General features: G+C 45.4%; 1 protein-coding gene across 1 annotated transcript in view; it reads right to left on the reverse strand.

Moving 5' to 3' along the window:
• Positions 1-24,288, reverse strand: part of OSBPL10 (oxysterol binding protein like 10) — a 298,037-nt gene that overhangs the window by 53,311 nt on the left and 220,438 nt on the right. Inside the window, exons 7-8 of the mRNA XM_029938776.1 lie at positions 21,998-22,208; positions 9,115-9,269 (exon numbers count right to left, since the gene is read on the reverse strand). Of these exons, the coding sequence (XP_029794636.1) occupies positions 9,115-9,269; positions 21,998-22,208 (366 nt within the window). The remainder of the gene's footprint in view (positions 1-9,114; positions 9,270-21,997; positions 22,209-24,288) is intronic.

A 24,288-nucleotide genomic window follows, 5' to 3' on the forward strand; every position in this document is an offset into this window, starting at 1 on the left:
CCCCCAAAGCCGCAGAGGACTTGCGCCGTCATGCCTTGAAGTAGGAGAGCTCACGAACGCCGCCAGAAACCAAGTTCGAGGAGCCCTTGAAAAACGCACACAGGGTTCAGGTCTGTGCGTCATGGTTAGACTTGTAGTTGGTTTTTTAAGAGAAGAAAAAAGGGCAACAATATGTGACGTGGTTTTTTGTTTTTGTTTTTTGGCAAGAAAAATGGTGCTCTTAGCCATGGGAGCACAACATACTAGATAATCACAGAAACAGGCCTTCATCTTCCAAGGCACCTGACAGATGGTCACCTCCGTTGCTACAAGCCACAGGTAGATTTGTGGCCACATTCCCCAGGACCTACATAGTCTTGGCATTCTAACCTGGAAACATCACTTGCCTAAAATCCATTTCTCCTGCTTCTAATCTCAAAACATATTTTTAAAAAATCCTAAGTAATGTGAAATATGTGAGGAGTTAAGAAGCTGAGTATCTTAGCTCAGGCTGCCATAACAAAATACCATGAACAGGGCAGTTTACACAAGAGAATTTTTTTTTTTCAAAAATTTATTTATTTTGAGAGAGAGGAAGGGAGAGAGACTGGGAGGGGCAGAGAGAGAGAGAGAGAGAGAGAGAGAGAGAGAGAGAGAATCCCAAGCAAGTTCTGCATGGTCAGCACAGAGCCCAATGCAGGGCTTGAACTCATGAACCAGGAGATTATGACCTGAGCTGAAAGCAAGAGTCAGATGCATGACTGACTGTGCCACTCAGGGGCTGAGAATTTATTTTCCCTGTAGTTCTGGAGGTTGGACAACTGAGATCAGGACAGCAGCATGGGTGGGTTCCAGTGAGAGGGCTCTTCCTGGTTTCTAGAAAGCCACCTTCTCACTGCATCTTCCCAGGGCAGAAAAAGGGGTCTCTTTCTCTTCCTTTTCTTACAAGACTACAGTCCTATTGGATGAGCAAACTGGATTAGGGCCCTCCCTTATGACTTCACTCAACCTTAGCTGCCTCTTAAAGATATTACGTCCCCAATACTGGCACATGGGGGTTGGGACATCAACATATGAATTTGCAAGGGGAGGTGGGCACAATTCAGCTTATAGTACTAGGGTATAAAAAAATCTGCTGAACCTAGGAGTTCTCCATTCAATATTCAGCACATAGTAACTCAATGATTGACGAATGAACAGATAACTGAGTAGATGAATAATTACAGTCTTACTATACTCAGACACAGAGCAAACGTAGGAGGGAGGTGGGTGTCTGCAAAGGCAAGTAACAACCTGAACCCTTCCGATTTTTAATAAGTCCTGAGGGTCAAATAGCAAAGAGGCATATCTTCTACATTTGCCTTCTACATTTGCCTGGTCCTCTCAGACCAACAGCCAGAAGAACAGAAGGGAAAAAAAAAAAAAAACCCAGATGATCAAGCCATAGCGCATTCCTAGCATCAGGACCTAAAACTGTCCTCAATGGTATAAGAGTCACACATATAATCACCACCATCTACTACCTTTTGGACAGGTGGTCAACGCCAATGGCTAGAAATGGACCAATGAGGAGAGCCTTGTGCCTGGAAAGGTCCAGGACATGGGCCAATAATGAATCATTTGTCACAGCAGCATACATAACTCATATGCCACTCAATAAGTTAAACTTACTTCTACCGGGCCTTCCAGAACCACTAAGGAAGAGCAAGGACTAGCAATGGGAACAAGGGAGAAGCTTGCCTTTTAGTTACAAACAGTACAAATCGACCTTATCATTCACATTCATTCATCAAATCTTCATAAAATGTCTATTATGGGCACAGTACTTTCCTAAATGTTTTGGAATCTTCAAAGAGCAATCAGGGATGGGGTCTACCGTCAAAGGATCTGGTCACCAAGATGACACGGTCGGGTTAGAGAAGTCCCAGGGAAGCTGAAGAGGATTTCTGCACGAAGCAAAGCTGCTTGGGGATTTAGGGATCCAGCAGGCACCATCTGTGACTGCCTACAGGCAGATTCCTCCTGCCCCCTGGCTTAACAGAAACCCAATTTTAAGATCCGAGGACTCGAGATCCTTTGACTCAGGTAAAGGACACTCTTCTATAGCCACAGAGACAGACCCGTAATGGCTCTGAAGTCGCTTTGGAAATCCAGTTACCAACAATGAGTTATAGATCTTGGTGTGGGCCCGTGATCTGGTTCTGGCTACAATATAACAGAAAACGTGTATGGGGACCAGGGGTGGCGGGCTGCCCTTCCCGCAGAGTCTTGGAAAAGAAGAAGAGTCCCCATCTCTTCCTACAGTCTCAACGATGCTACTGTGAGGATGGAATGCTTGTGACAGTGCTTGTCATGCAGCAATCATGAAGGGACATGCCTAAGGACAGAAGTCAGTAGTAAGAAGAATAAGAACACACACACGTGCACACACACACGTACGCAGACACACACGCGCGTGCACACACACACTTCAAACAGAAATAATCAGTTTTTACAGGACAAAAACCCCTGAAATGTACCTGCTTGATAAACTTTTAGGTCTACACTATTATTACCTATATACACACTGCTGTACGGCACATCACTAGAACATCTGCATTTTGCACGACTGAAGCTTTAAGCTCTTTGAATGGCATCTCCTCAGTTCTCCCTCTCCACCACCTCCCTGACCCTGGCAAGCAACAGTCTACTTTCTGTTTGACTTTGTCCAATTAGATTCCTCATAGAAATGGAATCATGGACCAGTTCACCTCACTCAGCATCATGCTCTCAAGGTTCATCCATGTTGCAGCAAATGACAAGATACATACCCTTAGTCATAAATACCTATACACCTATGTATCATGAAGATGAAGAATAAGGAGATGATTGGGTTGAGGGGATTACACTGGCGAGGCTTCAACTTGAATTGTCAGAGGATTTCAAATTGACAGCATTCTGTGTTGTCAGGTGGTTCAAGAGTTCAGGGCTAGAATGTTGAATCCACCAAGAGCATGGAAATTCCTCTTGAGGCAAAATGCAGCTAAATCTTTTATATCTGTCTCCTTTGTTCATTTGTAAATCAATTTCCTCCACTGGGGAAGTAGAGGAGAGATGATATGTGCTTACTTAAAAATTCAATTTTGTGGAGTGCCTGAGTGGCTTAGTTGGTTAAGTGCTGGACTTCGGCTCAGGTCATGATCTCACTCTGTGGGTTTGGGCCCCGCATCGCGCTCTGTGCTGACAGCTCAGAGTCTGGAGCCTGCTTTGGATTCTGTGTCTCCTTCTCTCTCTGCCCCTTCTCCACTTTGTGCTCAAAAATAAACAAATGTAAAAAAATTTTTTTAATTAAATTTTGCAATTTTCTAAACAAAGCCCATTTGGCTAAATGCTCACTACTTAGGGACTCTATAAAAAGTCTTTCTGTTAAAAAAAAAATGGGGGGGGTTGATTCGTGGCTCCATCAGTTAAGTATCCAATTCTGGCTCAGGTCATGACTTGTGGTTCTTGTGGTTCATGGGTTCAAGCCCCATGTCAGGCTCTGTGCTGACAGCTCAGAGCCTGAAGCCTGCTTCAGATTCTGTGTCTCCCTCTCTCTCTGCCTTCCCCCCGTTCATGCTCTGTCTCTGTCTCTATCTCTCTCTCTCAAAAATAAATGTTTTTAAATAAAGTCTTTTTGAACCTGCTAGAGTTGGGGGGATGTAGGGTGTGTGGTCTCTTGACAGCTTTGTGGCCACTGCTGCTCAGACAATGTCTGTAAAGGAACAAGCAATGCGGGGGGTGACAGGAAATGAGGGCATGCTCTTGATGCACAAGCTTAAATACCCTCTGCTCAGGATCATGGGAAGAGCCTAAATGTCCGTCACCTGATGAATGGATCAAGAAGATGTGGTGTATCTATACAATGGAGTACTACATGGCAATGAGAAAGAATGACATCTGGCCATTCATAGCAATGTGGATGGAACTCGAGGGTGTCATGCTAAGTGAGATAAGTCAGGCATTGAAGGACAGATACTATATGTTCTCACTCATATGCGGATCTTGAGAAACTTAACAGAAGACCATGGGGGAGGGGGAGGGGGAAAATAATTAAGGAGAGAGAGGGAGGCAAACCATAAGAGGGTCTTAAATACTGAGAACAAACTGAGGGTTGCTGGGGGGTGGGGGAGAGGGGAAAGTGGGCGATGGGCATTGGGGAGGGCACTTGTTGGGATGAGCACTGGGTGTTGTATGGAAACCAATTTGACAATAAATTATATTTAAAAATAAATAACATAAAATAAAAATAAAATAAAATTTAAGGTAAATATCACTAAAAAAAAAAGGTGTGAAGCACTGATTAACATGATCACACACATGGATCTCAAATGCATTACACTAAACAAAAGAAGCCAGACTCAAAAGGCGACACACACTGCATGATTTCATTTACATGGCATTCTGGAAAAGGCAGAGCTACAGGAACAGAAGACAGATGAGGACTGTCCAGGGCTAGGGGGAGGGGTTAACTGTGAAGGAACACAAGGGAATTTTGCTAATGATAGAACTACTCTATATTTTAACTCTTTAAAAGTAACAAAACTGTACTTTAAAAGGGTGAGCTTAGGGGCGCCTGGGTGGCTCAGTGACTAAGCATCTGACTTTGGCTCAGGTCATGATCTCACGGTTCATGGGTTCCAGCCCCTTGTCTGGCTGTCTGCTGTTGGCACAGACCTTGCTTCTGATCCTCTGTCTCCCTCTCTGTCCCCTTCCCTGCTCGAACTCTCTCTCAAAAATAAACATTTAAATAATGGGTGGGTTTTATTATTTATGAATTATGCCTCAATAAAACTGACTTATAAAAAAAATGAAGGATCAGTCCCTCCAGAAAGGTAGACAGAGTCACACACACGACTATCTCCATGTCGCCCTCTGCTTTCTGATTGCGACAGGGCAACTGGTCTTGATCCGCAGCAGGAAACAGAAACTGCACCAGGTATTTCAATCAGAAAGGGACTGGAGGGGTGCCTGGGTGGCTCAGTTGGTTGGGGGCCTGGCTTCGGCTCAGGTCATGATCTCATGGTTCACGGGTTTGAGCCCCGTGTTGGGCTCTGTGCTGACAGCTCAGAGCCTGGAGCCTGTTTTGGATTCTCTGTCTCCCTCTCTCTCTGACCCTCCCCTGATCACACTGTCTCTCTCTGTCTCTTGAAAATAAATAAAAAGCATTAAAAATTTTTAAGAAAAAATGGGACTGGATATGGGAATTAGGTGCTTACAGAATCTCTGAAAGGGGTGGAGGAGCAAAGACCCCTTTAACTTTTTATTTCAAGGACACACCACCGTAATGGTAGGTAGCCGTGGTCCCAGTGTTGGGAAGCCACCGCTGCTGCCCCCACAGCTTCTCCCCCCCACGCAGGTGGGCCTCAGGACCTAGGACAACGCCTCTGGCCCCCACGACTGCCTCTGAACAGTCACACCCCCGTGACCTGCCCGCCAGCAGCACCAGCACAAGGAACTTGGGCTCCGTCTCAGGCTTCCGAGTCTCACACAAATGCATTTATGAAACCGATCATGCATTCAGACACCTACTGCGTGAGGTTCCTGGACGTGCCCTTGTTAGGTTTCCCACCAGGAGGGTCCAGAGGGCCAGTCTCGGTGTCTGCTCATCACTGCCCTCCCTGCCCTACAGACAAGGCATTCTTTCCGAAGACAACACAACAAAAACCTTTTTCTAAATTTCAATTTCAAATGGTGCAAAGAGAGTTGGAAGACTGCCTGCTAATGGGTAAAATCAAGATCCTAACTCATTTCATTATGGAAGAATATTTCATTTCCACATGCAGTTAGTTCTGGCCCCAGCAGAATAAAATTTTAAGATCACTGCGTTTGATAATAGAGCCAACCACAGTTCTACTCTGACTCATATATTAAATACACACTGGTCTTTGAGTTTTATTCTGCTGGGAACTGAGCAGACTAAGCTCGAAAATGCATTAATTTTCCAGGTATCTATAAGTTGTTTTACAGTTAAGACAGAAAGAGGGGAGGGGAGTGTAACACTTTGATTCATAATAAGAAAGAGCTTTTTGTCCCCATTCTGGGCACAGAGCTCCTAAAACGCTTGCAATTCTCTAAGGGAAGAGGGAGAGAGGGGCGGGGAGATGTTTTCTGTTATGTTAACCAATGATATTTAGAAGCCCCCAGGTCACCTAAGGAAGGACACATTTTCCAGGAAACTAACACTGATTAGAGGGGCAAAACTTCAGTCCTACCCCCTGACTTCCTGGGAAGGGAGAGGGGCCAGAGGTTGAGTTCAATCATGAACAATTTAATCAATCATCCTTACGTAATAAAACTTCCATAAAACCCCAGCAGAACAGGGCTCAGAAACTTCCAGGCTGGTGAACACTTGGAGGCACTGGAAGGGCGTGGACGTTCACAAGCCTGCCCTGCTAATCTCTTCTGTCTGTTCCTGAATTACAACCTCGTATAATACACTGGTAAATATTTCTGAGTTCTCGATGCTGTTCTAGCAAATTATCCAAACTCGCACTGGGGTTTGCGGGAACCTGATTCATAGATGGTTGGTCAGAAGTACGGTGACCTGGACTTGTCATTGGCTGAAGCAGTGGGGGGTGGGAATATGAGAGTCCTGTGGGGCTGAGCTCTTAGCCTGTGGGAATCTGACGACGCTCTCCCCAGGGAGATGATGTTGGCAGCGTTGAGCTGAATTGTAGGACACCCAGCTGCGTCCAGTGAGAACTGGACTGAGTTCACTGCTTGGTGGTATCAAACCAGCACACATGTATCAGAGAGAGTATGCCTTCTATACCCTAATTATTCCTTCCAAAGACTTCTACATGACCAAAGCAATAAACTGGAAGAAAATAGTTTACATAATTACACCATAATTACAATCCTGAGTCCCCGGGAGTGACTCCCATAGTGACTCTACTCTCTGAATCAAAGGGTTAAGGAAGCTTTTCATAAGGAATTCAGCCTCTAGGAATTCCACTTCATTTCTTCTTGAGTTAGTTCTCCACACTGTACAGAAGGGAGGCCGTGGAAACATTTTCCTTTTTCTGACAGGAAAACTTAGGTGGATACTACTAGCTTCTTCAATTCTTAAGACCAAAAAAAAAAAAAAAAAAAAAAAAAAAAAGCGACACAGCACAATCGCCTAAAATAAAAACAGAAACCAACTGTTTGGGGCTGTGAGAATCACCTAGCAGAGCTAACGCTGGGGAAAAAGAGAGGCGTCTCTAACGTTCCCTTCTCAGAAAACCATCAGGCCACCATCACACCGCACATAAGTCCTCGCTGCTGTGGGGACTCCGCCAACAATACCTTACGCTGCTCAGACTGGAATAAACGTAATATGACAACCCGAAATTAAAGGTGTTCCTGATTTAAAGGGAAAAAAGTTCTACTTCTTCTCCCTCAAAGTATTTTTAACAAGTTGAACTTGGAAGCTAGTTATTTCTTGTGGACAATGATACGCTCTTCTGCCAAGGCTAGTGATCGGTAAAGCAAAGTGGGCAAAATTTTAGGTACAAAGAACAGATCTGGCCTCTCAAGAATCAGGGAAGAGCAGAAGAAACACAAAGACAGATTCACAGAACGGGCAAGATGGCCAGCTTTAATAAGTACGCATACTAGGTTATGGCTTCTGTTAGGTTTTGCCCAAGAATGCTGCTGGGAATAAGAACTTAAAGAATTATTACTAAAGATCAAACAACTTACTCCCCTATGCTTTTCATTTTTCCCCAGAGCAAGAGTTTAAATATATTTATGATGATGTGAACCCCCCAAAGGTTTGCTGAGAAGGAAAGGAAGCATCCCGCAGTGCTCAGCCCTCACGTGCGACCTCACCCAAGGCTCTCCGAAGAACAGGAGGGTGGCAGGCTCCTGCCATTTACTCAGCGGCCACTGACGTGCCTCCTGAATCACCTTCACGTCAGCTGCAACTGGTGTGGTCTACTGGAACTGACTGTGCAGGTAGAGACAAGTGCTCCCACGAATCTCACCCACCCTGGTCACTGCAAGCCCCGGGAAGGCACCTGCTCGGTGCTGATGAGCTATCTGTAGGCAGGCTGATCCTCCCTCTGGAAGAGCTAAGCTACAAGTCCCTGTCACAGAACGTAATCACGTGAAGCCTGGAAAACATTATCTCCACAGTATTTTTTCTATAATGCTTATTTTTGAAAGAGAGAGAGAAGGAGGGAGAGAGTGTGCAGAGGAGGGGCATAAAGAGAGGAGACACAGAATCCAAAGTAGGCTCCAGGCTGATCTGTCAGCACAGAGCCCAACGTGGGGCTCAAACTCACAAACCGTGAGATCATGACCTGAGCCAAAGTCAGACGCTCAACCAGCTGAGCCACCCAGGCACCTTGGAAAACATTTTCAATTGACAACCAAGACCATTAGATCCAAGAAGCTGCCTTAGGGCTTTCCAACTTCCAAGGGAGACTTTATAAGTGCCCTGCAGTTTTCAGGCTGTTTCCGGATGGAAGGTAGAACACCCCCTCACACACGGTTAAAGTACGTCTCAGGCCTGTTCACAAGGTCACGTCATTAGGGCACGTGCATCAAAAGAAAAAAAAAATTCCATTGCAACGCAAAATAAAAAGGAAACACTGCATGTGGCTTCCTTCCAGCTGCCACGTAGAGGCGGGGACCGTCAGGAGAGTCCTGTGGGCAGATGACAGTCCCCGAAGCCTGCCAGAGCCCGGCCAGTCACAAAGGCCCGCAGGGACTGCCCCTCCCAGACCAGGCAGGGCAGCTGTCCCCTGCGGCTGGGACCCGGGCTGCCGTGCAGGGCCTCGGAGTGTCAGCCACTGTCCCAGGGGACCCTGGCCCAGGTCCTGAGCATGCGGGGGTGGAGCGTGTGAGGCGGGAGCTCATGTCAGCACGAACCGCACGAAGAAGCCATCATCCAGGGGAGCGACACAGTATATTGTAACCGCTCCCATCAGGTCAACGGGCATCATCCGAACCGGTGGGTTTGAATTTCTCCCACTCGAGGTTACAATGCCTCCCATGACGCTCCCGTTTCAGAATTTGGCTCCTCTTAGGACAAAGAGAGGAGCGAGTTACAAATATGATCACTACGTTTGGGAACAAGCGAGAAGACAAGCCACGCGGGTGCCGGGAGAGAAGGCGCGGCTGGCTCACCTCTGGCTCCGGCGGCGGGCTCCGCAGGGCTCCCGCGGCACTCGGGGCGACCGCCCAGGTTATGTTGGCACTGGCTGAGGGCAAAGGGCCAAGCGTTCCATTTTTCAGTGGCTCCGCGGAATGGGACTCGGGCCCGTGCCATCCCAGGACGTTCTCTGCAAGAAAGACCTAGAATGACGTCGAGCATCTTCCGATTTAGGCATTTATAGATGAAGAGATATTTGCACCCCACTGTGTAAGGAGATTGACCTGAAAGGGGCCCGTGAAGTGGACGGTGGCCAATTTAACTGGGCCTGTTTTGTATGAGGTACCAAGTGCCATGTAGATCTGGGTCTATTTATCAACTGGCGTCTGTACATTGGCAGCGCCAGGTTCACCAGAGGCTGCTGCTTTCTGGCATCCTCAGGGGCAAAACATCGCATTCACCAAAGCCAGATTTTCTTAAAGGTGTTTTTCTTAATATTTTTCATCTTCAAAAAATATTTACAGCAAGGGGCACCTAGGTGGCTCAGTCAGCTAAGCATCTGACTCCGGCTCCGGACATGATCTCACAGTTCGTGAGTTCGAGCCCCATGTTGAACTCTTTACTATCAACACAGTGCTTGCTTTAGATCCTCTCTCTCTCTCTCTCTGCCCCTCCCCTGCTCATGCTCTCTTTCTCTCAAAAATAAAAAACATTTAAAAAGTTTGTTTTTAATTAAAAAAATAAAAGTATATATTTATAGTAAGAAACAAGTCAAATTTTATCAGCCTGGGTGGCTCAGTCGGTCAAGCATCTAACTTTGGCTCAGGTCATGATCTCAGAGTTCATGAGTTTGAGCCCCACGTTGGGCTCTGTACTGACAGCTTGGAGCCTGGAGCCTGCTTCAGATTCTGTGTCTCCCTCCTTCTCTCTGTTCCTCCCCTACTCATACTGTGTCTCTCTCTCAAAAGTAAATAAAAACATTAAAAATATTAAAAATATATTTTTGTCAGATATGCACTGCTCAAATTGTAGCTTAAATGCCGATTGATGGGGCACCTGGATGGCTCAGTTGGTTAAGCATCTGACTCCTGGTTTTGGTTCAGGTGGTGATCTCGCAGTTGGTGAGTTCGAGCCCCACGTCGGGCTCTACATTGAGCACATGGAGCGTGCTTAAGATTCTCTCTCTCCTGCTCTCTGCCCCTCCCCCACTCACGTTCTCCCTCGACATTGCTCTCTCTCTCAAAATAAATATTTTTTTAAATGCCAGTTGACAGAAAGACCACAGCTCTCAAAAGGTGCCTGCATCACGTGCCCCGCCTCTCGCAGGAAACGCGGCTGTCGCCCCAGTTGGGAAGCCCCTCACCGAGGACACGTGCATTCCACTCTAGCAAGAAACACTTTTATAGACACCAGTTGGTAAAACAAGAGCATTTTTCTAAACCTTCCTCAACCTTGGGGGGAAAACAAAAAAAAAGACTCTTTCAGCTCTAATACTGTTTATTTCCGAGTCAGATGTTAAGACAGACTGTCTATGGTTACTAAGGGGACAGCGGTAATGACAGGGCACTCCTTTCCCTCTTTAGAACAGCAGTTCCACCATTAGAAGAAGAAAAGGTCTCAAACTCAGCTGACCCTCCCTCTGGAGACGGTGTTCCTGGTCTAAGAGCAGGGATAAGGGATGAAGAAAAGGTAGGCTGAGGTGGATACTGCCTTACGTGAACTAGAACTTGACCTCTCAGGGTCTCAGAGGGTCCATCTGTAAAATAATCCTACCCACCCGCCTTTTCATTACAGTTAGCCAAAGAAAACCCTGCAAGTGCCCCAGACTTTTAGCCCCTTGGGAGACTCTGGCTGAGTGTGTGTCACCGTGTACAGGCTTATCCAACAGGAGCATATTTTTATACAGAATTCTTTTTTTTTTTTACCTGTCAAGTGTTAGATCACAAAGCTGTGGCTTAAAAGCCTCAAGTGGCTTCTCGTGGCAACAGGGACATAACCTAGATGCTTGGCTCGCAAGACTGCCCAGTCTCATTTCATTTTCTCCTCATTGCTCACTGTGCTCACGTCAGGCTGGTAGTTTTTCTATTCCTCAAGTGAGCCAAGTTCATTATGGTCAAGAGCCTTTGTGCCTGCTCGGAACACCACCCCTCTGGTTTCTCTACCTTGGCCAGATCTCTCCTGCGCAAACCCAGGGGTGACTCAAACATCCCTTGCTCAGAGAAGCCCCTGGGACCTCCCCAGACAAAGCATCATTCCCAAAGCACCCCAGGTCCCATTAGTCAGTTTACTGTCCTCACAGCACGTAAATAAACTCACCCTGCTCATTTGTTTGCCTACTGTGTTTCTCTCCTTCCTAAAATGCCAGCACCTGAAAGCAGAGACACAGTTGTCCTTGCTCGTGGCTGTGTCCCCAAAACCCAGAACACGGTCTGACAAAAAATATGCAGTCAATATGTGCTGAGCAAATGAATGACTATGAAGACTTTCAGAGACAGTACATTTCAAAAGGAATGTGAGTTTCACAACCTCCTGGAAAAAAAAAAAAAAACAAGAAATGGCAAAAAGAGACAGAAAATAGAATGGATGGTGGTTGTAAGGGGGAGGCAAGTTAGTGTTGAATGGGTATGGAGTTTGTCTCAAAAGATGGAGAGAGTTCTAGCAGTTGGTTACACAACAATGGGGAAGTTCTCCACATTCTACTGAACTAGATACTTAAAAATAGTTAAACTGGTTAACTTTTTAGCATGTGTGTTTCCCACATTTTTTTAATGGCATCATGGCATCTGTATATCAGTTCTTGATGTCATTTAAAAAGAGTTGAGGGGCGCCTGGCTGGCTCAGTCAGCAAAGCATGTGACTCTTGAGCTTGGGTTTTAATTAAGAGTCCCATGTCAGGTATAGCGATTACGTAATAAGTAAAATCTTTAGGGGCGCTTGGGCGGCTCAGTCAGTTAAGCATATGACTCTTCATCTGGGCTCAGGTCGTGATCTCATGGTCTGTGAGTTCAAGCCCCATGTTAGGCTCTGCACTGATAGCATGGAGACTGCTTAGATTTCTCGCTCCTCCTTTCTCTGCCCTTACCCCACTCTTGCTCTCTCTCTCAAGATAAATAAACTTTAAAAAAAAAAAACGCACTTGGGAAGAATCCCCATAAATAATAAGGTAGATGGAGACAGAATGGGGCTGGACTAAGAAAACTAACCGAAAAGTTCAAGACACCAGAATGTGCCATGAGAAAGAAGGAAAAGAGACTTCTTACACCTGTCTTGCCTACCAGCTACTTCTCAGGGACTGGGAACTGTATTCAGATCTTAAATACTGGGCAATTAGCTCATAAATACAGGAGTTTTTTTTTTTAATATTATACAAATAGTAACTTTCATCTAGAGTAATTAAGAAATCTTAAAAAGGCAGTCAAGACAATATTCCGTCTATTATTCCCACACCTCAATTCTGTCCTTTCCTCCCTCCATATCACCATCATTTTGAGATGACAACCCAGGAGACAATGGGGCAGGAAGCAGAGTCCCACAGGCAGTGACACACTGCATCCTGGGAGAGACAAAGGCCAGGACTGGAAGAGGAATGGTAGCAATGCATGCTGGGGAATGTAGTTTTCTGTATACTCTATGGATTTGGTATATCAAAGAACCAGTGAGTGAGGACTAACCCAGGTGCTCGAGTAAATGATGACTTAGTTTAGGAGTCTAGAGAGACCTGCCTCGTTTGAGGATGGAGGAGGAAAATTCTAACACAGAATAAATGAGAAGGACGGTATTGGGCTTAGGAAAAAAAATGGTATACTCAGAAAGCTTAGAGGAGGAGTATACCTCTCTGAAATTTCTAACATGAGCCATCAGAGAAGACATCAGGAAAGGCATATCATCAGTACAACACAGAATAAAGCAGCCTCTATGAAACAAGATGAGAACACCGCAGGAGAAAACAGGCTGAGGTGAAAAAGGAGACAGACCCACTAAGATATTATGAGGAAAGCGAATCAGCATTAGTAGAGTTAAAATTAACACTAAAACCGAGAAGCAGAATCAACACTGTAGAAAGTCAAGTAAGTAGTATGTGGAGACAAGGAAGTTCACCAGGCACAGCTGCAAAGAACAGCAAGGCAATAGGGAGACAGAAGAGAATCCCAAACATGCGCAACAGAGGTCCAAGGGGTCCGCATGGACAGATGTCAGGACAATGGAACTGAAGCAGAAATAATGACAGCAGTAAAGAAACAGCCTGAGCTAAAGAGAGAGGTGTGGAGCCTATGATAGAGTCTACCACATTCCGTCAAAGCCAACAGGAAAAGACACATCTAGGCGTGGCTCGGCAAGCTTTATGTAGGCTTTTCATGGCTGAAATATCAAACTCATAAGAAAGTAGAGTATAATGAATGCCTAGCTCATGAAACTCAGCAATGTTTTTGAATAACAAAAATCAAGAGAATATTTTCCCAATCACCTAAGGCAGAAAAGTTGGACTTGCCTCAAAGGAAAACAAAGTAGTTACAAATTTTACTATAATACTAAATGTCAGGTAAACAGATGGAGACCAGGGTCAAATACCAGTCTACAGATTTGGGGTGGGGTGAGGCGCTGGGGGGCCATGCCGTCTGGAGCCAACTACCTTTACTCTGCTAAAAAGTCTACATTTATTGAGCTCTTGCAAAGTACCAAGATCCAGTGTATACAACTCATACCTGTTAACTCATCTAATCCTAAGAATGACCCATGAAGTTAAGTCTTACCGTTATGCCCATCTGACAGAGTAAGAAACAGAGGTGCAAGGAGCCAGGAGGTGGTAAAATCAAGATGAAACCCCACACAGCCTGACGTTAGAGCCCAGACTCTTAAACTCTACACACTGCATGCTTTCCCGGAGCACTGCAGAGACTCAAAAGTTTCCGCCTTCTGGGGGTTAAAAACGAGTTGAGGACACGTTCCAGTATGTGACAAACAGAAGCAGAATTAGGAGCTCAAGATGCAAAAAGTCCTTTTGGGCCAGCAGTGCGCAATGAGCCCAATTAAACACAGAGCAGAGCAGAGCTGGGATGAGGAGAGGTAAATAGGACACTCCCCTTGGGTGTAAATTTTAAAGTAGCATCAAGACACTCGATCATCAAGATAAATGACATTTTTAAATAATATTGTTAAACCAACATACATGAAAATAAAAAGTCTCATAAGACTGTCTGCCTTGCCTCACTGTGTTGAATCCTGTCTTTAATTTAAAATTTTGGTATTTGTTGGATTATTTTTGCATTAATTCTGGTTTAAAAACATTTCATTAAAACATCATGTATCTAGGGGCACCTGAGAGGCTCGGTCAGTTGAGCGTCTGCTTCAGCTCAGGTCATGATCTCACAGTTCATGGGTTCGAGCCCTGTGTGGGGCTCTGTACTGACAGCTCAGAGCCTGGAGCCTGCTTCAGATTCTGCGTCCCTCTCTCTTTCTGCCCCTCCCTGCTCATGCTCTGTCTGTCTCTCAAAAATAAACGTTAAAAAAAATTTTTTTAAGAACATCATTTATCTCAATTAAATCAGCATCCTTAAATTTGTGTTCACGCTGAGTGCCTCACTCAGCTCACCCTAGTCCTAGCCGTGGAAGTAAACTGTAATAATTTTTCTAAACATGGTTACAGAACTGAATATTAAGTCAAAATTATTTTTCAAAGATTTACCCATGATCCCATTAAGTACTGAATTAGTATTAAAATATTAACAATACCCCCCTGTTATATTACCAAAAATTGGGAAGTATATCAGAGAAACAGAAAACTGAAGGCTGCGCAACGCCACTAAAGGAAAGTCAGAAAGAAGTATCATTCTTGACTTTGAGGATTCGAAAAGTATAGGCTAAGCCTATGTTTATAGCAGCATTATCTAGAGTAACCAAATTATGAAAACAGCCTAAGTGTCCATTGATTGATGAGTGGATAAAGATGTACACACACACACACACACACACACACACACACAGGAATATTAGTCATCCATAAAAAAGGATGAAATCTTGTCATTGCAAGGACACGGATGGAGCTGGAGGGTATTATGCTATGCAAAATGAGTCAGTCTGAGGAAGACAAATACCATATGATTTCACTTTGATGTTGAATTTAAGAAACAAATGAGCAAAGGAGAAAAAGAGAAAAAAAATATTGGTTAAAGAAGGCTTATGAAAAATGTCATGTAACCACTACTAGAATTTATATACATATTTTTCCCGAAATGCTAAAGACAATGAGCCCAAGAAGTGCAACCTATGTAGCAAACGAGAGAGAAACCAAGGCAACAGGGAAGCAATAAAAGTAAAAGCGTAAAGGACACCAACAGAAAACCACCAGCTGAAAGAGAGAAGTGGACTCCATGACTCTACTGAAAGACAGACTCTCGAGATCGTGTCTTAAAACAAAATGCAAGTCTAAACCATAGTTCATCAATTCCAAGACACGCCTGTTCCGCACCGCCATGTCCCCAGCACGAGTCTGTCCCACAGTCAGCAGTGTGTCAGATTTAATCGGCAGCTTTTCCTTCTCAGCAGCGCAGAGGATAACGGTGTGCTTTGCTACTGATGGTGTTTGACGGTTGAGGAAATGGGGCCCACCTATAGGAAGTGACTCAAGAAAACTCTAAAATAGAAAGATGGTCAAAAACAGACCAGGACGTACAAATGAAATGACAACTGGGAACAGATATTACCGGCTGACGGCCGGCGGTCTGTCAATCCAAGTAGCCGGAGATCTTCAAAGCTGATACAACGAAGAGAACAGGAAGGGGCAGGGGGTCCACCAGATGGTAGATCCAGTCCTTGAAACACATGCCTCTGGCTCGCCACACAACACACCGCAGCAGACAGAAGCACCCAGGAAAGAGGGAAAGCACCTATCCATGTTTTAGACCCACTAGAAGCAGAAAGAAAGTAACAGAGGATTTAACTGTGGGCTTTAAGGTCTGACTATGGAACTCTTAATCCATCCTTGGCCTTGGGTTAAGCCTTGCTTGGAGAGCTGAGAGCTGTGGTCCCCATGCTGGGACTCAGAGGCCTCTCTACCCAGAGGCCAGTGACAGACGACAGCACCTGTCCTTCCAGAAACACAGCAAATCCTTGCCTCTTACACTCAATAAACCAAAAGGGTCTTCCATAATAGAGTAAGCTTGATATTTACAAACTTGGAGACAACATAGCAATGGAAAGCTAGGATGTTAGTATCTAACTGCTTTCTTTAGGGAGAATTTGCCACTCAAAAACTCTTGTTTTTGATCGTTGTAACAACAAAAGAAGTCCGCCCACCTGAAATAGGCTACAGTGCTAGTTGTTCTTTTATTTCCCCCAATACACTATTTGCTGGAGGAATTATCACATTTCCATCTTGGCTTTTATATATACATGTATTTTTTTAAACATTTATTTATTGTTGAGAGACAGAGCACCAGCAGGGCAGAGGCAGAGAGAGGAGACACAGAATCGGAAGCAGGCTCTAGGCTCTGAGCTGCCAGCACAGAGCCCGATGTGGGGCTCAAACCTACAAACCATGAGATCATGGCCTGAGCCGGAGGCGGATGCTTAACTGACTGAGCCACCCAGGCGCCCCTCCACCTTGGGCTTTTCACCATAAAATAAAGGAAGGTAACTGATGTGGGGCACATTTTCCCCAGAAGCAGTAGGTGTCAGGAAAGAAGGTGTAAGAGACAGAGACACCAAGGTGGTAAGGAAGGAACACTGAGAGTCTGAAGGCATCTCTGGGGAAAAAGAAAAAAAAAAAAAAAAAAACACAGCAGAAGGAAGGCCACCAGCCTGAGAGCCCAAGAAGGCCTATGACAGTCTCACCTGTTCGATCCTTTATGCCAAACCCCAAAATGGAAAGACCAACGCAATGGGCTTCCTAACAGACAAGCCTCACAAATCTTTTAAGAGAATGAGAAAGTTACTGGAAGGACAAGTTAAGGAAAGTACATTAAAGTCTGCTCTGGTTCTCCTCTTCAATGACACGTCTCTTGACCTCTTCCCCTGATCTATATCGAAGGGCACACAGGTCATCTGCCGTGGCAGCCCTCACTCCAGCGCCTTTTCCCAACATGCCTTGCACCGGTCATGCTCTCACCTGGCCCTAGAATGTGCCTGTCTGGTTACAAGGTCTGCTCTGACTCTGAACCATGCTCCTTGGATCAGGACCTGCAAGCAAGGAACTAACTAGAAGCAATGCCAGGCGTGGTACTCTGCACCCCAAGCCACTTCCAGGTCCCAGTTTCTCCCCCACACGGGTAACCCACCTACCCCACCTAAACCTCAGACCCCCAAGGAGCTCCATTCCAGCTGTGAATGGAGTCCCGCCTGCATTTCCAAGAGGCAGGCATCCAGACTGGGGAGAACCGATGCCCGCCTACCCCACCCCCATCAATCACTGTCTCCATCAAGCTGTTCAAGTCCAGTTAGTAGTCACCCAGGAAAAGAACTGCAGAAGCTTTGGCTGAAAAGGCAAGTCCCCTTATTAATTTGAATGACAAACTTCTCCATAAATGGAAGTTAAATGAGACATTTCAGGCCATTACATCTTAGAGATGACACCAGGCTGAGAGTCCACAATGCATAGAATACCGGAGTATTTTTGGATTTCAGTCAGTTGCTTGCAGGCTCAATGGCTCTGTGCTTTACATAAAAGAAGCATTGGGGTGCCTGGGTGGCTCAGTTGGTTGGGCATCCGACTTCGGCTCAGGTCATGATCTCACAGTTCATGGGGTTGGAACCCCGTGTCGGGCTTTGTGCTGACAGCTCGGAGCCTGGAGCCTGCTTCAGATTCTGTGTCCCTCTCTGTCTGGCCTTCCCCCATTCATGCTATGTCTCTATATCTCTCTCAAAAATAAACAAACATTAAAAAATTTTTTTTAAAAAAAGGAGCAGTAAGGAGCAACATTTGCAGATGAAGGCTCCAAAGCCAACATATTCCCCAGATGCAAGGAAATACTACAGAAGATGAAATGCTACAGGACCACCAATTAATTTTGGATTCAGAAAAGGGGCGGAAGAAATAAAGCAGCGCAGGGGTCAGGAAGCAAAGGGGCTTGAAGAACAGTGCGTCTGGTTAGTATGCTGCGGGTGATCTGCACCGCCCTGCCCATCCAACATTTAAAGGAAACCCGGACAGAGCTTCCCTTTAATGAGATTTTGATTTCCATCCACCCACGCTGGCACTCCTTAGATATAACCATTATGTTTTTATCAGGGGCAGTCAGGTTGCTAAAACTACTATCCACCTCAAGAGCCCCGAGATCCTAAACAAAGGTATTTTGTGGTGACATGCCCCCGGCTGCCACATTCCCTTATCCTACTAGTTTGAGATTCTAGAATTCCATTTTAACTGCAGGCAAGCATGATGCTTTGGATATAGGAAGGAATTCAATTTTCCCCCCAGTGTGTGGCATAGATTAAAAAGACACATGCAGAATGCTATAAGACTTAGGCACTGTTATATGCAATGTAATTTTTTAAAGGATTGAAAGTGAAAAGAGGGGCACCTGGGTGGCACAGTCAGCTGAGCGTCCGACTCTTGGTTTTGGCTCAGGTCATGATCCCATCCATGGCTTTGTGGGTTCAAGCCCCACACTGGGCTCTACACTGGCAGGTGGAACTTGCTTAGGATTCTCTATTTCTCTCCTTCTTTCTCTTTCTCTCTCTCCTCTCTCTCTCTCTCTCTTTCACTCTCTCTCCCCATCCCCACCCCTCTCTTTCTGCCTCTCCCCAAATCACTATCTCTCTCAAAATAAATAATTGTTTTTAATGGTTAAAAGGAGGGGTAGGGATGGGGGATGGGTGAAGTGAGTGAATGGGATAAAAATGTACAAACTTCCAGTTATAAAATAAGTAAGTCACAGAGATGAAAAGTACAGCCTAGGGAATACAATCATACTGTAACACACTCACTGTGGCGAGCATTTTATAATCTGTATGTAATTGCTGAATCACTATGTTGTACACCTAAAACTAATTTATTATAGGTCAACCATACTCAATTAAAAATAAAAATGAGGAAAGAAAGAACTGGAGAGCATTATTGATCAGTAAGTCTGTGGGCTGTCATTGTACGATATGTTTTTAGCATGAATATAATAAATATAACAATTAAAAAAAAAGTAGTTAAAAGCAAGGGACAATGGATATGGGGCAGGGGCTGGGAATGGGCAGGGAAGACACACACGAGGTGACACTGTACAAGACACAATTTCAGAGACACTGGTCCTCCCAGGTAATCTCCATTTCAATCTGTCATCACATCTGAAATTCCACCTTGAGATTTGTCCCTCCAACCCTCTAAATCAGGAAAAAAATAATTTAGAAATCTGCTAGACACTAGCTGTTAAGAAAGATAAAAGGGATTGATTTTAGGAATAACAAAATGGTTCAAGTTTACATTTACCAGTGAAAGATTCTTGAGTGTGTCCATCAGGTTCCAAGACCGGAAGTTATAATATACCATGGGAGAGATCATGGGCACCTTGAACAGCCTCCAGTATGACTCAGAATCTGTGTCTAAGTCCCAACGGGGGTCACTGAGACTCCGTCCAGATCAGAAAATGTCAAGGAGTCTCATGGGGGCTTTAGCATTAAAGTTCCATTTTTCAAGTTAAGAAGAAGGGGAAAGATAGAAAAGTAGGCTCAGGCACCTTTACTCTGCGCCTGAATACACACACATCATTGCCTAGGCTGGACTGCACCAAAAACCTTTCCTTTTATTATAAAAGACATTAATAGGATAATTGGAAATTTTTAGCAAGAGAATAGGACTATATTCATGTTAATTGACCTTGCTGTCATTGTACAGAAGACATTATATAAAGGGCATTATATAGTCCTTTTTTATTTTTAAGGAAATACACACTAAAGATATCATGTCTGCAGCTTACTCTGGAGTGGTTAGACAATTATAATATGCTATATAGAGAGAGGGAAGATGATGAAGCAAATGTCATAAAATGTTACCATTTGGAGAATTCAAAGATGGATATAGAATTTTTTCATACTATTCTTATACTCTTCTGAAAGTCTGAAATTATTAAAGAGAAAAGTAAAGAGGGCCGCCTGGGTGGCTCAAGTCATGATCTTGCGGTTTGTGGGTTCAAGTCCCACGTTGGGCTCTGTGCTGACAGACTGGAGCCTCGAGCCTGCTTCAGATTCTATGTCCCTCTCTCTCTGCGCCTCCCCCAAATAAAAAGTAAAGAAAACAAAATACCTATCAATGAGACAGCTGTGATGTGAGCAAGACAGTGTCTCTGGCCCCCATTTGGGGTCCCCAGAGCCCACTGGTGGTCTGTCCTGAACTGAACGAAGAACCACAGGCAGAGGAAGGCATCTGTGACTCTGCGGAGCCCCTCTCGCCTCAGCTCTGCTACTTAGCTGGGTGGCCCTGGGCAAGTCATTTACCCACAAGGAGCCTTGGCATCTCATCCACATGACGGGCATAATTTGTCTAGTTTGTGAAGATTGCAGACACTGTGCATCAGAGGCCAAATACTAGCAGGATCGGAGCTCAGGAAAGGACGGTGGGTATGACAGAAAGAAGCTTCTCTGGAAAACCGACCTCCCTCTCAAGCTCAGTGAAACGGAGGGCACAGAAGACGAGAACAGCATGAATCACGGACTACCGCTCATCCCCTAGCTTCTCTTAATTACCTAAGTTGTCTCGTTTCCTCGTTAAGTGAGCCCCAGGCAACAAAGCTCAAGGAGATTTCTGTCTGGTCTTTTCATTCTAATACTTTATAATCATATACGACATGAGCAGCCTCAGCTCCGTTCCCCTTTATCACTGAATTTAATCTTCACTAATATCTTCATATCTGCTTATCGATTAAACGCTCCTCCCAAAGGACTGGGCATATAAGGGAGTGCATTATTATCTCCAGCTTCTTGACAAAGAATTAGAAATGCTTCTGGTGTGTATTCCAGAGAAAGGTGCACACAGGCCCACGAGGGGACACGCGGGGGGATGCGCACCGAGCGAGGTGAGCCACGCAGAGCGGGAAGCACTGTGGGTGTCCTTCACCAGAGCATGGCATCAAGCATGGTGGACGCACGTCACAGGCGCAGTTAGAAAAATGAACCGTATGGCCACATATCTCAAAAGCAGAGCACTGAGTGCCAAGCCATACATGGAATGAGATACAGAACATGACACCAGCAAGTCTGAAAGGAATTCCGTAGTATTCATGCAAACAGGTTGATTAAATGTTTCATGGGATGTGATAGTTCTAACCAGTCAAAGAAAAATACATCCCAAATCTGGGCAGAGAAAGAGGGAGGGACAAATGGAGAAACAGATGGACTAAAAGGGTAGATGCTGGGGGTGCCTGGGTAGCTCAGTCAGTTAAGCGTCCGACTTGGTCATGATTTAAGGTTCGTGAGTTCGAGCCCAGCATCGGGCTCTCTGCTGTCAGTGAAGAGCCTGCTTCAGATCCTCTGTCTCCGTCTCTCCCTGCCCTTCCTCTGCCTGCGCTCTCATGCTTTCTCTCTCAAAAAACAGTGGGGCTCCCGGGTGGCTCAGTCAGTTAAGCGTCTCACTTGGGCTCAGGTCATGATCTCGCAGTTCGTGGGTTTGAGCCCTGTGTCGGGCTCTGTGCTGAGAGCTAGCTCAGAGCCTGGAGCCTGTCTTCGGATTCTGTGTCTCCTTCTCTCTCTTTCTCTGACCCTCCCCTGCTCGCACTGTCTCTCTCTCTCAAAAATAAATAAAAACATTAAAAATCAAATTTAAAATAAATAAATAAATAAAAGCATTAAAAGAAAAAAAAGGACAGACCGATGGAAGGTGTATAGACAGGGGATTCAAAGGAGGAAGGCCACGGGGGGCAGACACACACACACACACACACACACACACACACACAGTACCCGCTCACAGTCACAGCAGCACTCGCCGGAAGGTCTCACCTGAGGCCCCGGGCCGGGGGCCGGGCCGGCCCCCCTGGTGCACACTCTGCTGCAGCAGGTGGAGGCACTCCCCGAGGCAGCTGAGGGTCGCAGCGGAGGTAGCTTTCAGGAGCAGCAGGTCCTGGTCCAGGGCCGTGAGGGGGCCAGACCCCGGCAGAGACTCGATGGCGTGCACGAGATCCTTCTGCTGCCCTTCCACCTGGTTCATCATCTACAAGATGGGAAGAGATGGCACGGAGGTGAGAGGGAACGGGCCGCCTCTCGACAGGCTGGGGGGCAGCTCTTCAACCAGAGGGCTGCACCACCGAGGGAGGTGGGGGGAGAGAAACGGTCGCCCCCAGACAACAAGCAACCTGAGCGCCAGCTCGGAAGGTGTTCAGGACACAGCAGTCCTCTGACCTGACGATGCGGGCCTGGTGGCAGGCTAACAGGGCCATGAGGGCCAGCTGCATGGATCATTAGCCAGAGTCTAACCGCGTCTCCTTTCTAATCAAGGAGAAAGGAGGTGGAGAACTAGAAACTGGACTGGTCAGCTTGTGAAGTTCATGGCCCTCAGGTTCCACAATGTTCTCAACAAGATGACGACATCAAGTGCACATCTAACAAACACCCCGTCAGTCTAAGAAGTGGGGGAGGCAGAGCAACCGCCCAGGGTCCCGGGGCTGCTCAACCACAGAGGCTACCACCAACTGCTGGCCTCTAGACTCTGGTCCACTGTTCTTTCATGCCCCCCACCCGCCCCCGCCAACAACAGCCATCCTTAATTTGAAGCCATAACTTGCTATGCCACTGTCTTCCCTGGAGGAGCCTTGCTTGATAAAGCACCTGATGTCATCAGGTGGGGAGAAGCAATAGTTCTGTTAAGGACCACCGGACTTGGACACGAAACTCATTCCGTGCTAAGTCTTATTTTTTGAGCTTTTTAAAAAACAGATACCTGCTAGTTTCTATCATTCTGGGTAGTCACCTGCTTTCAAAAAAAACAAAAACAAAACCAAACCAAAAAAACCTCATCCATTGCAATCCTACTTTCCAAAGTAGGTGTTATTACGTGAAAAGATGTTTTCTCTTCCTAAATCACTGTTTTGCCTCTTGTCCAGACATGGCTCGGAGCTGTCACTCCACGTACCCGCCAATCCTTGGGCCATGCAAATTATTTTTCTGCAGACTACAGAGGTTTTACCTGGCCGTTCTGGATCCTATTTAAAAGTGCCTGCGGCACAACAGGTGTTCAATAAGTACTTTTTTTCTGCTCTCATGTCTTTGCTTAACAGCCACCTCCCTCAGCAAAGCTGCTGAACCACATTATTATTCTTTTTTTGAGAAAGAGAGAGAGGGTGCAAGTGAGTGGGGGGGCAGAGAGAAAGAGAGGAAGGGAGGGAAGGAGAGAGAGAGAAAGAGAGAGCAGCAGGCTCACCTGAAGCAGGCCTTGAGCTCACCTGATAAGGGACTTGAACTCACAAACCTGTGAGATCATGACCTGAGCAGAAGTCAGATGTTTAACGACTGAACCACCCAGGTGCCCTTGAACCACATTCTTTAAAACTGTATCTCCAGGGGCAGCTGGCTGGCTAAGTCCGTGGAATATATGATTCTTGATCTCAAGGTTGTGAGTTTGAATCCCACATTGGGTGTATAGAGATTACTTAAAAATAAAATATTAAAAAAAAAACCCGTATCTCCAGCCTAACCCTTGGCACCCCCTATCCTCCTCACTAATGTTTCTCCATAGCACTTCCCACCTTCCAACCTGACTTCCACTTTACTTATTTATTGCACTCATGTGTGCTAGTATGAAAGCAGGGTCCACCATATCTGTGCTGGTCAAGGATATATTTCAAGTACAGCAAAATATCTGTGGAATGAATAAGTGAATCCCTAGTCTCTCACCTCCTGGAGGTGCAAAAAAACTGATTTTTGACACAAAGTCTACAAATATCATTACATGCTATTAACATAACATGGCTGAAGACTGAAGAAAGAATAAATACCTCCACTGTCAGTTTAGGTTCACCAAGAAATACTACCAACTGGTTAAATTTAACTTTGTACTAGATAAAATGTTTATGTATTCTCTGACAGTTCTAAATATAGCAATAACAGCAGATTTTGAGCTATTTGTCGTGTCAACATTTCTGCAAATTCCTAACATAAAATCTGGTCTTAGAAAAACGATGTGTCGAAAGGGAAGAAAATGTAAGGAAGAAACATGATAAATTATGTTCTTGACTATTATGGATGATACCATAAGGCTCAAGAGAAAAGGTTGAGTAAAATCAAGCCATTGATGA

The sequence above is a fragment of the Suricata suricatta genome, chromosome 5, assembly GCF_006229205.1.
Source record: "Suricata suricatta isolate VVHF042 chromosome 5, meerkat_22Aug2017_6uvM2_HiC, whole genome shotgun sequence".
Classification (NCBI taxonomy): Eukaryota; Metazoa; Chordata; class Mammalia; order Carnivora; family Herpestidae; genus Suricata; species Suricata suricatta.